At 55.4% G+C, this 12,571-nt stretch overlaps 1 protein-coding gene across 1 annotated transcript; it reads right to left on the minus strand.

Moving 5' to 3' along the window:
* Window positions 1-1,553: 1,553 nt before the first annotated feature.
* Window positions 1,554-3,393, minus strand: Junb (jun B proto-oncogene). Its single transcript, NM_008416.3, has one exon. The coding sequence runs from the start codon at window positions 3,072-3,074 to the stop codon at window positions 2,040-2,042; it is 1,035 nt and encodes a 344-aa protein (NP_032442.1). The 5' UTR covers window positions 3,075-3,393; the 3' UTR covers window positions 1,554-2,039.
* Window positions 3,394-12,571: the final 9,178 nt, after the last annotated feature.

Below are 12,571 nucleotides of genomic sequence, written 5' to 3' on the forward strand. Positions count from 1 at the left end.
CTTCTTTGGCTACAAGAACTATATCGAAGGGAGCACTCCTTTCCTCTGTCCCGAACCTACACTGGCAAATCTGTTGGAAAGCTGACAGTTCAGTCTGTAGATGAGCTCGCCTCCCTTATCCCAGAAGGCACTTTTTGAACATATATTCCTCTTCCTGGCTCTCATCACCATATTCAAACCATGTTTGCTTTCGTTATAACAACAAAAAAAGTGTGGTGTTTTGTGGGTGGGAGGGTGCAGTGCCTAAGGAAGCCAGAAGAGGGCATTGCATCCCCTGAAACTGAAGGGGGGTTGTGAGCTTTCTCAGGTGGGTTCAGGCGAAGCAGCATTCTTGTACGGTCTGGAAGACATACCCTTAACTGTTAAGCTATTTCTCCAGCTCTTTCTTTTTTTTCTAAGAGGTTGTGTGTGTGTGTGTGTGTGTGTGTGTGCGCGTGCGCTCTCAGGCATGTGAAGGTAAATGGTTTTTCCTCCTGGATCCAGGAATCAAACTTAGGTAACAGTGGCAAGCATCTAAGCATCTCTACCTGCCGAGCTATCTCGTCTCACTCACCCCCATCTACTTTCCTTTTTTCTGTCTGCACGGTGTCTGAGGGTTTTGTTTGTTTGAGGTCAGGTTATGTTTGTTTTGTTTTGAGAAAGGGCCTTACTATGTAGCCTAGACAGGCTTGAGGCCCGTTCCCTTCACTACTGAATTATTCCTCGGCTCCACCTGAGTGGTACGGTTTCCTTTGCGCTTGGATCTTCCAGCTTCAAGGGCACCCAGATCCCAACAGCAAGTAGCAGCTTTGAACCTCCCACCTCAGCTGCTGGAGCCGGGTTGTGGCGACGCCCAGCTGCCCAAACAACTGCCGGGACAGGACCAGACCTGGCAGTCGCCGGCTTCTGGCCTGGCACACGGGAGGGGGACACTGGCGGGCGGGCGCCGCCCTTCCTGGCAGGAGTTGCCCTGACGGCGTCTGCAACTACAGGAAGGCTGCAGTTACTCTCCGCCAGGGTCGGTCTAATGGAGGGGGCGTGGGCGCGGTGGGGCTCCGGCGCCGGTCTGTTGAAAGCCGCTCGGATGGCTCCCAGGGCTCATGAGAGCACGGCCCTCCCGCCGCGGGCGCCCTGGACCCGGGCCTGGGGCTTTCCGCGCCCAGAAAGCCGCCTGCTCGGGAAAATCCCGGCCCCCTTCCCGGCGCCGCGGCCCTGCCCGGCAGAGCGGGGGGGAGGGGATTCCCGGAATCTGCCCGGAGACCGCGCTGGCGTCACTGAGCTGAATAGGCCCATATATGGGCAGAGCTTCCGTAACGTCAGCGGGGAAAGCCCCGGCGCACTCTGCTGGGCGGGGTCATGCTTGCACATTCCGCGTTTTGTCCTGGGTAGCTTGTTCCCCGCCACTGCCCGCCTGCGCAGCGTCTGGTGCCAGGACTCAGGGGATAGGAGGTCTGGGCGTTTGTACTGAACCTTATGATACCTGAAAGGAGCGAGCTACAAACAGCACCGTGCTTGGGGTAGCCCAATCTTCTCCCTCCATCCGCCCAGCTTGGAAGAAAAAAGAGACCACAGAAATTAATAAAGACAATTTTTTTTTTACTTAAATAGATTCAATAAAAAGTCAAACACACACACACAAACACATCTTAAAATAGACTTTAGACACGAAGTGCGTGTTTCTTCTCCACAGTACTATGCAGAGGGGGAGGGCAGGGGGCGGAGGTCCCTCCCTAGTATCCCCGCAGGCTGAGTACCAAGCGGCGGGGCCAGCTCCGCCGCGACAGCCCCCTTCTCCCCTCCCTGTTAAATACACAAATATATTATATTCAATATGAATTCAGTCTCTTTGCAGAAAAAAAAAACATACAAAATACGCTGGAAGGGGGCCATGTAAACCTCGAGGTGGAAGGACTGGGCGCAGGCGGGCGGGCCGGAGTCCAGTGTGTGAGCTGCGCCCCAGGCCTTTTGGCGGGTGCCCATCGCCTGCCCCCCTCACCCCAGTGGGGGGCAGGCGCCCAGCCTTCAAGGCTGGGGGTGTCCGTATGGGGCAAGGGAGGCTCTCAGAAGGCGTGTCCCTTGACCCCTAGCAGCAACTGGCAGCCGTTGCTGACATGGGTCATGACCTTCTGCTTGAGCTGCGCCACTTGCTCCCGTAGGAGACCGGCAGCACTCGACAGCCCCGCGTTCTCAGCCTTGAGTGTCTTCACCTTGTCCTCCAGGCGCGCGATGCGCTCCAGCTTCCGCTTCCGGCACTTGGTGGCCGCCAGCCTGTTCCGCAGCCGCTTTCGCTCCACTTTGATGCGCTCCTGGTCTTCCATGTTGATGGGGGACACAGGCGGCGTGGCGTCGCGGCTGCGTGCCTCCGGTACGGTCTGCGGTTCCTCTTTAAAGGCGGAAGCGCCGCGACTCAAGCCCAGCTGTGCCGGGTGGCCGCCCGCAAAGGGTGGTGCATGTGGGAGGTAGCTGATGGTGGCCGTCGGGTATGAGCTCCCAGTCCCGACGGCGGTCCCGGAGCCTCCAGAGGGTGCAGAGGCTGGGGAGTAACTGCTGAGGTTGGTGTAGACGGGAGGCGGCTCCGGACCAGCATAGACGCCCCCTGGGCCGGCCTGGGGACCCCCGCTGGCGCCCAGGGACACGTTGGGGGGCGTCACGTGGTTCATCTTGTGCAGGTCGTCCAGGGCTTTGACAAAACCGTCCGCAAAGCCCTCCTGCTCCTCGGTGACGCCGCCCCCTGTACCTCCACCGCTGCCACCCCCACGGGGGTAAAAGTACTGTCCCGGAGGCGTGGGCGTCGTCGTGATCACGCCGTTGCTGTTGGGGACGATCAAGCGCTCCAGTTCCGTGGAGGCTAGCTTCAGAGATGCGCCTGTGTCTGATCCCTGACCCGAAAAGTAGCTGCCTGCCCCACTGCCCTCCGGGCCTGGACCCCGCGCCCCAGGACCCTTGAGACCCCGATAGGGATCCGCCAGGTTGAGCGCCAAGGTGGGTTTCAGGAGTTTGTAGTCGTGTAGAGACAGGCTGCCAGGGCTCCGACCGTATCCCGCCGCTGCGTAAGAGTCGTCGTGATAGAAAGGCTGTTCCATTTTCGTGCACATCCGGGCGGCCTGGGCGATCTGGGAAAGGTCCCCCTGAAGGGCCGCCCCGGGCCTCGCTGCGGCGAGCGGCGAGCTGTCCTCGGCTGTGGCAGGACCCGGTGTCCGGTCGCGCGTCCTCGGGAGCTGGAGACGGTCAGCAGCGGCCAGTTGGCAGCTGTGCGTAAAGGCGCTGCTGGGCTTCCGGAGATTTTCTCTCCCTCCGTGGTGCGCCTGCTTTCTCGGCGTCGCTTCCCTCAGTTCCCCGCTCCCAGCAGGATCCTACGCTGGCCTGGCCACCCTCAAAGTCCCCAGTGCTCGGCCCCAGCCCCAAGCTTTTATACTGAATTTGTCAGCTGCGGAAGTGCACTCCGATTGGCCGACGCGGGAGCCAGGCCCCCGCGGCCCCCTCCTAGAGCGTGGGGAAGGGGAGGAGGCGGCTCGCGTCACTGTCAGGAAGCGCGTGTCCTTGTAAACAGCGGCCACGAGCCGGGTGGCTCTGCGCGGCTGCAGGGGGAGGGGCTGTGGAGACAGAGACACACAAGCAAAGGGATGTTGAGGGGCCGAGGCACATAGGGGCTAGAACTGCGGGAGTACAGCCAGGTGCTTATGAGATACACTGCAAGTGGAGATTGGATACCTTAGGATATCCCCGGAAAAGTCTCGTGGGACCCAGGGTAGCTGTGGCTTGTGAACTGACAATACAGTAGAAGACCCCAGAAAACAGAGAAGATACAAAACAGGGGCAATTGTTAACATTTGGCCTAGGAATTAACCAGAGGTCCCGGGTACAAAGTGCTTAAAGAACTGGAATTGTCAGTTGGGAGGAAAGGGCCAAGACACAACAGGGCTCAGGTACCTATTGTACAAGAAATGAGTAGGGGCTCTAGAGTCCATAGATGAGTCTGAGGGTTTCCCCATAAGTGGAAAAGGGAAGGAATTTTGGGGAGGTCAATTTAGATATTCAGAACAAAGGTCCTGGGGACGCTGAGGTAATCGGAGTAGAAAGATGGGAACATATCTAGCAAAGGTTGGGGTCATTGTGGATATTTGCAGAACTCTGGCAGAGAATTAAAATGGTCACGACATAGCTTCCTTCCGAGCTATGAAGGCAATGACAGGAGGGTATCTGAGATCTTCCTGAGAAGATGACTCGGAGGATCCCAGAGACCAGGACTTGTACGAATGAGGCTGTACCTCGTAGGTGGTCCCTAGGGCACTGACATGCCCAGTACCTCAGCCCAAAGCCCTCCCTTAGTCACCCGGGGCTCGCCCGATATCCTGTCAGCTTTTGGAGGGCCGATGGGGCGGGATAGCTGGGGTGCGGTCGCCCAACCCCACTCCCTTCCTTAGAAACAGGCTAGGGAAAGAGAGCCGAGGCAGGAAGTGTGGCAACAGCCCCGAGGGGGAAAGAGCCCGGCCCTGTCTCGTCATTGTGAGCCTAGGGGATGGTGCACCCTACCCTGGGCCTGCCAAATTCTGCGCCTGGGAAGAGGAACCTCGGCAAGCGACCCTTGGGGAAGTCACAACCCAGCTACAGACGCTTCTAGTCATAGTCTGATCTCCCCCATCTAGAAATGGTTCAGCCTGCAACCATCGGCGACTAATAAGCCTGGCAGCCGAGGACTGTTCCATTGGCCGGCTGGAGGGGGATGCAGCCTGGGAGCGGGGCCTCGTCACCAAGGCAACAGGCTGGAGTCCGTGAATTAGATTGGGGGCGGGGCACCCCCCCCTGAATTTCTCTCCCCAGCACCCATATTAGGGCACAGGAAGAGGTGGGACCAGTGCAGTCTTGGGGCGGCAAACTAAGAGCCAGGAACTCGAGGTAGCTGCCAGGTCCCAGGGCGCGCCCGGGCCCCCGGACGGCTAGTCCGGACCAGCCTCCACCGCCACCCCCGGGCTCCCCCGCCCCCCGGCGGCCTGACCCAGCCTCTCGGAACAGCTCTGGGGCTGAGTCCTGTCCCGCCCGGCCAGGTTGGACCCAGCCTGGCAGGTCCCCGCCTGCCCGAGGGCCTGGGTCGGACTTTGCCCCTGGCCCGTCGGGGCGCGGAGGGGGCGGGGTAATGCTTTCGGGCATCCCTGGCGCCTGGGCAGGCTGGTACAGAGCTGCCTCCTCCCCTGGGTATGTGCCCTTCCCTTCTACCAGAAGGTCTAGGGTCCCCATTCCCTACCACTTATCTTTGAAGTCTGAATACTCTTCTCATCTACGTCCACTTCAGTCGGGGGTGAGCTACCTTCCAATACATAGAATACCTAAAGGAAGTAGCCCCCTTCTTCCCACCCAAGTAAAAGGGCAAAAATCGCAAATCGAGAAAAATGCGAGAACACAAAGCCCCTTCTCCAGGAATGGGAAGGTAGAGGTTTACATAGCCGGCCTTGCAGTTAGGTAGGTGGGACTTCAAGTAGTGTGGGAGCAACCTGAGAGAGGGTGAGAGTCCCATCTCTTCCTCTTTCTCAGGTCTCTGGTAAGATAAAGGAGGGCTCTTCAGAGAGAAGCTTAAGGACTAGGACTAAGTAGCAGGATCAGAGCTTACCTAGTGTTCCACAGAAGGAAAACAAGAGGCAAAAACAGCTCTGAAGGATACAGGGGAAGTCCAGTAGAGTAGGGGCATTGGAGAAGAAGAAGCTGGGGACATCCCAGTCTTTGAAGGATCCTTGTGACCCTTAAGTCCTCCTTCCCATCTTGCCCTTGTTTGAAAAGCTCCCCTCCCCCACTACAGTCTCAAGGGAGATTCCAGAAGCCGCTGAGTCTGCGGGCAGGCTGCCAGGCCTGTGTCTCCTGCCCATGCTAATAACTGCAGCTGACATGTGGCCTTGCCTGAGGGGGTACTGGCCGCAGCATTGGGGCCAGGGCAGGACGGAGGGCAACGTGTTGGGAAGCCAACCTGCCTGTCCCACTGGCCAGGAGACCACACTGACTCACCCATGCCACAGCTGAGGCCGGCTAGGCCAAAGCCAAGTCCTGGAGAAAGGCCAGGTCTGCCCAAAGAGGGTCGAAGAGAAGAGTGGGAGGCTGGGGACAGAAAGGCAGGACAAGAGGAGACACCCAGAGAGACAGATGGGGCCAGGTTAGTCTCCTGCAGACACGGAGACTGGGAGACACTTAAGACAGGCAGACAGACTGTCTGAGAAATAGTAATTATTATTTTAATAGCTAACACTTACATGGTTCTTACCATGGACCAGACACTGTTCTAAAGTGGCTTACATAAAGTCCGTCATTGGCCACTTCCAATGATCTAGGCAGTTGCGTGATGTGTGAATTTTCATTTAACAAATGAGAAGTTGAGGCACAGGAAATGGCCTTTAATAATGTCTCAGAGCTCAAAGTACTAGAACTGGTCCATAGTCTGCTGGCTATCTCAGAACACTGCTGTGTTGTAGTGTTGATGGGCATTTGTGTAGTGCCAGCCACATACAACGCTCTAGTGAGTAGGCTTTTGCAAAAGGTCTTCTCCCCTCCACCACCCCTCCCCCCCTGTCAGAAGGAGAAGTAGAGTTGGGCACAGAAAGGTGATACTGGCAATTATGCCAGACTGGGGTCTTCCTTCACGATTTCTGCATGGGTGTTTGCAGGGGGTGGGGAGGAGGCCAGCCAGGGAGGGCAGGGCTGGCCAAGCTGGTACAGCCGGTTCCAGGCCCCTACCATTCTCACTCTTGTGGCCTGGGCACCACCTCCTCAAGTCGCCCTGCTGGCGCCAGGCCTGCCCAGTGTGGACGGTGTAAAGATAGTCCCTTCCCCCACACCGCCTGAACTACAGATCAGCACCAGGCTGGCCTTCCTTGCCAGGTTTCCCTACATCCCGGGGCCCGGGGCTACCATTCAGGATAAGGAGGAAGTTCATCCCACCCACCCACAGGTCTCTCTGGGGCTTTTGGTCTTGGCACCAGGGACTTCTCCTTCTTATAAATAGTTTGGTGACCATCTCCTCCCTGGGCCCACTGACCGGTGCCACGGCTGCCACCACCAGGAAACTGGGCTGGGGGCTGCCTGTGAGTCACGCAGCGGGCAGGCTGGGGCGGGAACCCACAAGTCCTAGCACCCAGTCCCCAGGCCCTGCCCTGGGTGTGGACTGGTGGCTGCACCACAAGAAGCTAAGGATCAATTCCAGAGGCCTTCTCTAGGATGCCCCAGACTGCCAGTCACCCTCCTCCCCTACTTCTGTGGGTTTAGGGGTCCCTCACCCCTTGTCTAGAGAGGAAGTTGCTGTGTCTTCTTGGAAACATGCTCTATCTTCACACCGATTCAACAGGGCCCAGAGGGAGTTTCCCACACAGCTGCCAAAGACTTGGGGGCCTGAGCTCCAAGGTGTCCCCTTTAAGAGAGATATAAGTAAAACAACTGAGCCTGCCCAGCAGAGGAAGCGGGAGAACATCAGGGAAGTAGGGGTGATGTTGGGAGAGGAAGTGCCAGGATCTCTGGGTCCCACAGAACCTCAGCAAAGGGTGGGTGGGGGTGTGTGTACGTGTGGTTGGCCTGTTAGGGCCTGTGTGAGTGCATGAGGCCTGCTCTGGGCTTCTGTTTGCCTGTTGGTCCAACCCTGAAGGGGGTGTGGGCCTATTTGTGAGAGTTCAGTTCTGCTTTGTGTGTGGATGGGGTGAAGGTGAGACGTGTGTGTGTGTGTGTGTGTGTGTGTGTGTGTGTGTGTGTGTGTGGTCTATTGGATAGGCTACAGAGGGCTCTATTCTAGGCATGCATGTGGCTAACATTTTTGTGTCTAGTTTGTGAGTGTAAGGTATGTGTTTTGCCTTAAGTGTGTGAAATGTCTTTATGTTTATATGCAATACATGGCTGGTGTCTGTGTGTATGTGTATAGCCTGTAACTGCTTGACCACCCCACCCCACCCCTGCCCTACCTTGCCCATATAGACCAGCTATGTCTATGTATATACTCCAAACATAGTCAGTGGCAGGGGGTAGAACACACCTTATGTCTGGTTTTCTTTTTTTTTTTTTTTTTTTTTTTCGAGACAGGGTTTCTCTGTGTAGCCCTGGCTGTCCTGGAGCTCACGTTGTAGACCAGGCTGGCCTCGAACTCAGAAATCCGCCTGCCTCTGCCTCCCGAGTGCTGGGATTAAAGGTGTGCACCACCATGCCCGGCATGTCTGGTTTTCATAGTGTGTGTTTGTGCCTATAAGAGAAAGAGCAGAGAGACAGAGACAGAGAGAGAAAGGGGCCTGGTTGGTCTGTGTTGTGTGTTATGTGGTCAGTGGCTGGCTGTATGTGTATGTGAGAGAGCATGAATACCTTGTGTGCTCATGAACAGTCTGTGTGACTAGCCACAGCTTCTGTCAGGGTATCTCCATTCTCGTGTATTCATAAATGCTGGGCTGTGGCCTGTTTCTGCCTGTCTACATTAGCTACTTGTTTGTCCAGACCACATCTGAAAATGTCTCTGAACCCCTCGTGTTGTGTTGCATCTGTTGGTTAGGTCTACTTAAGAGACGACTATGGCTAGGTATGGTGGTACAGACCTTTAATCCCAGGCCTCGGAAGTCAAAAGCAGGTGGATCTCAGAGTTCTAGGCCATCTGGGTCTACAAACTGAGTTTCATGCTAACCAGGGCTACACAGTGAGATCCTGCCTCCAACACAAACAAACAAAAAACCCCAAGGTGATTGTATGTAAGTCTTCATCTCCAAATGAATGTGCCACAATGATGTTGATAGGTGCCTGGGGCCTTCTGACATGGTATGTAGGTGACTGTGCCACTTCTGTCTGTCTGTAGATGTAGGTTTGTTTCTCCTGTTTCTGTATAGTAATGATATTGCTTGTGCATGTGGCCTAGAGGCTCTCAGTGTGCATCTATCCTTTCTGGGAATGTCAAACTACGAATGTGCACTTCTCTGTGCTGATACCCAGCCTGTGTGCAGAGCTGGTTTATCTGGGTCACACCTATCCTGACTGTGTGCTTTGTTTGAAGTTCTGGAGGTTGAGTCCACTGCCTCCTCAAGCTTGCTAGACCACTGAGCTACATCCACACCCCCTCTGCCTGCTTTTTGACCTGTGGATGGATGCCTTTGAGTTCTCTTTCTTCCCTCTAACCCTGAGCTACATCTCTAGAGCCTTGTTTCTGACTTGGCCCCAGTCACTGTACCTGCCACTGCCGGTTGTTTTACCCAGATGGATGTCTGCTTTCCCTGTGTGTGTGTGTGTCCCTGGCTAGATATCTCAGTGGCCTGTGTCACAGAGGTTTGTTCTTCTGGACAGGCTCTCTCAGGGTGACCGTGTATGTGTACGTGTGTACATTCCAGCATAGCACCCCCTTTCAACCCCTCCCCCGCAGTCTAGCCACCCTGGGGCATGTTTACTTTGCCCCCAGCCTATGTCTGCCCTGCCCTGGGAGGGACTGACCCTCTTGTCTGTCCAGCTAGCAGTCCACAGGATGTTCCCGAGACGCTGTTTCCGGCCACCCGCAGGTCAGGACCCAGGCGTCCAGGGTGGCGGGGGGTGGGGCTGTTTCGTTGGGGGGGTCCATGTCAGGGCATGAGAATGAGGGTGGGGGCGGGGAAGGGACTAGCCCAACAGGTTCCGCCTCATTCCTGCCCCGCCTCTCACTTCCTGGGTGCCAGCCCGGGGCAGGGGTGGACAGAATGAACCCCATGGCCTCAGAGAACGTGGGTGGGGCACAGAGTAGGTGTTTTCTGCTGGGCACCTGGACATCTAGGTCTGAGGCACCCCTCCCTAACTCTGTGTCCAGCTCTGAATTCAGAGCGTCCCATCTATTATTCATCTAATCAGCACAACAACTCAAAGAGCTGGACGTAGTTTTCAGATGAGAAAACAAGCGAGAGAAGAGACAGGATTTGAATCGAACGCAGCTGAGACTTCACAAGACCCACAGCCACCCTTCCCTTCTAAGCTGGGTGTCTGTGGGGTACAGTAGGAGCTCTAGTCCCCATGAGGCCAGGCTTTCAAGGGAGTACCCGCTTGTTCTGAGTCAAAAAAGCCCCTGGATGAAATGAATAAGAAAAACGATTTTAACCGTTTCATTGCCACGATAGGCTCTGCCAAAACTTCCTGTAGGCTGGTGGGCGGGGGCACTGGGTTCCCGGAGCTAGGTCGGGGGAGGATCTCTTAATTCAAGGATGGGGGAAGCGTCTCCAGTGGCTTTCGCAATGGCCAACGAAAGGGGACGCCCGCCCGGCCTCCTGTCTCGAGAGGTGTAACCCCTCACTCGAAGTCTCCAGAACTTGATTCCTGGTCCTGGATACCCGGAGGGGGGTCCCAAAGTTCCCTCCTCAGGGGCCTGAGTCATACACAGGGAAAGCCGCGAGGCATGAGTCACTCAGGCAGAGCAGGGGGAGTGAGGCCGAGTGCGGTCTGGGGACCCCAGGGCTGGCCTGAGTCACGCACGCCCTGGCCTTTCTGACCCCCAGCCCTGCGGTGCGGAGATCAGGAGTGGAAAGCACATGGTCGGCGGGAGGAAGGGCAGTGCGGGAGGAAGCAAGCGCCTGCTGAGCCAGGAAGCTGTTTCCATGGCAACGGGGGGGGGTGTTTCGGCTCACAAGAGGAAGGTCTTCCCAGCAGGGACTGCCCCGCCCAGCGAGCTGGGGAAGGCCCCGTTCGTTCGGCCCTGGGGCCCCAGTTTCGGGTCGGGCAGGAAGGGGTTAACGGCAGTCCCCTGCCAGTTTCACCTGCGCTCCAAAGTCTCTCGTTCCGCAGCACTGGGCCCCAGCGCTCCCGCGGCTACCCCCGCGCGCTCACGTACGCTTACAGCCACCCCACCCCCGGCTTGTACTCGCACGCAAGACCGCGTCGGGCTCCACGCACGCAGCGAACTCCTTCGTGTCGCACGTCACGAACGACGCACGCGCCCCCGCAATGCGGGGTGGAGTTCTCCCAGAGGAGAGTCGTAGACAGCGACAGTGGTGCGCATGTGGATCCCTCCACTGAGTTGGTTGTCTGGTGTGACTTTGACACCCCCATCCACATACAAGGTCACAAACAATTCTGACCCACAGTGTCACAAGGACACAGGATACACCTGCTGCACTACAGCAGAAATTCCTGTTCAGCTAAGCCCTGCGATCATGGACAGACAGGGTCACACAGTCATACGGCCTCTTAAACCTAGAAGCAGAGTTGCTCAGCACATCAGCCATATAAAGTGTGTGGTAGATACGCAAACAGCGCAAACAGCCATATGCACACAGGCAATTACAGAGCCATAAGAACACACAGGCTTTTATATAATGGCAAACCATCGAAGCAAAGTAGAACAGCCTCTGTCACCTGGGATTTGGACAAGTACCCCTCACATGAAAATTGTGGCTGAGACACATGGTATAGACAGCCATGTCATTACCGAGTTATCACAGGCAACATGCAGAGATACTTTGCTTGTTAAAGGGGTATGATAAGCCAGGACCTGTGATAAGAGGGCATTATCACTGAAAAACAATGGCTGGAAATAATTAGAGTGCCTAGTAAAACAATCCATTTTCTCTATTCAGAAACACGGGTTCTACTAAATTGTAGAACGACAAAGCAGCAGGGTATGATTACAGACATAGATCTTAATGCCAACCTGAGACACACGTTTCTCATACACGGAATAAATAACACAGGTGACCCAAAAGGACCAGTCTCTCCTTGGTAACAAGAGATTCAGCTGATGCTTGACCACCTTATGCTGGGATTAAAGGTGTACACCACCAAGGCTAGCTAAGCATATTTTTGGTTTGTTGTTTGAGACAGGGTATCACTATATAGACCAAGCTTTCACCACAAACTCACAAAGCCAAGTGCTTCCTTCTGAGTGCTGGGATTAAAAGCAAATGCCACCATACCCAGAGCTTACTGTGTTTCTCAGATAGTCGTCGTAAGCAGTCCGGACTCACCTCCACCTTTCCATGAACTCTAGATCCTTTTGTCTCACCTTCCCAGGTGCAAAGATTACAAGTCCACAAAGTCCTGCTTTTTTTTTTTCTTTTCCTTTCTTCTTTCTCTCTCTTTCTTTTTTCCGGAGAGGGGGTTTCTCTGTGTAGTCTTAGCTGTCCTGGAACTCACTCTGTACACCAGGCTGGCCTCAAACTCAGAAATCCGCCTGCCTCTGCCTCCCAAGGGCTGAAATTAAAGGCGTGTGCCACCACCACCCGGCCAGCTTTTTTTTTTTTTTTCAAGTTTCTTTTTCAGATTCATTTTTTTAATGTGTATGAGTGTTGGCCTACATGCATGTATGTGCCTGGTGCAAATATGTCATATCTCCTGGTACTGAAGCTATGGATGGTTGTGAGCCACCATGTGGATCCTGGGAATCCAATTGGGTCCTCTGCAAGAGCAACAAGTGACCTCATCCGCTGAACAACCACTCCAGCCCCTACACTCGTCTTCTAAGATTATGTATTATGCAGATTGATGCCTTGAACTTCCTGACAGCCATCAAATCACACACATACACTCAGCTGAACAAACTCCAGGATCCCAAGACACAAGTGGAGGCTAACCCAATCATAGACCCACCACCTCGCACCTACGCAGATAGGATCACATTTCCCTTGGACTTAGATACTCAGTG

This window comes from Mus musculus, chromosome 8 (assembly GCF_000001635.26).
Source record: "Mus musculus strain C57BL/6J chromosome 8, GRCm38.p6 C57BL/6J".
Classification (NCBI taxonomy): Eukaryota; Metazoa; Chordata; class Mammalia; order Rodentia; family Muridae; genus Mus; species Mus musculus.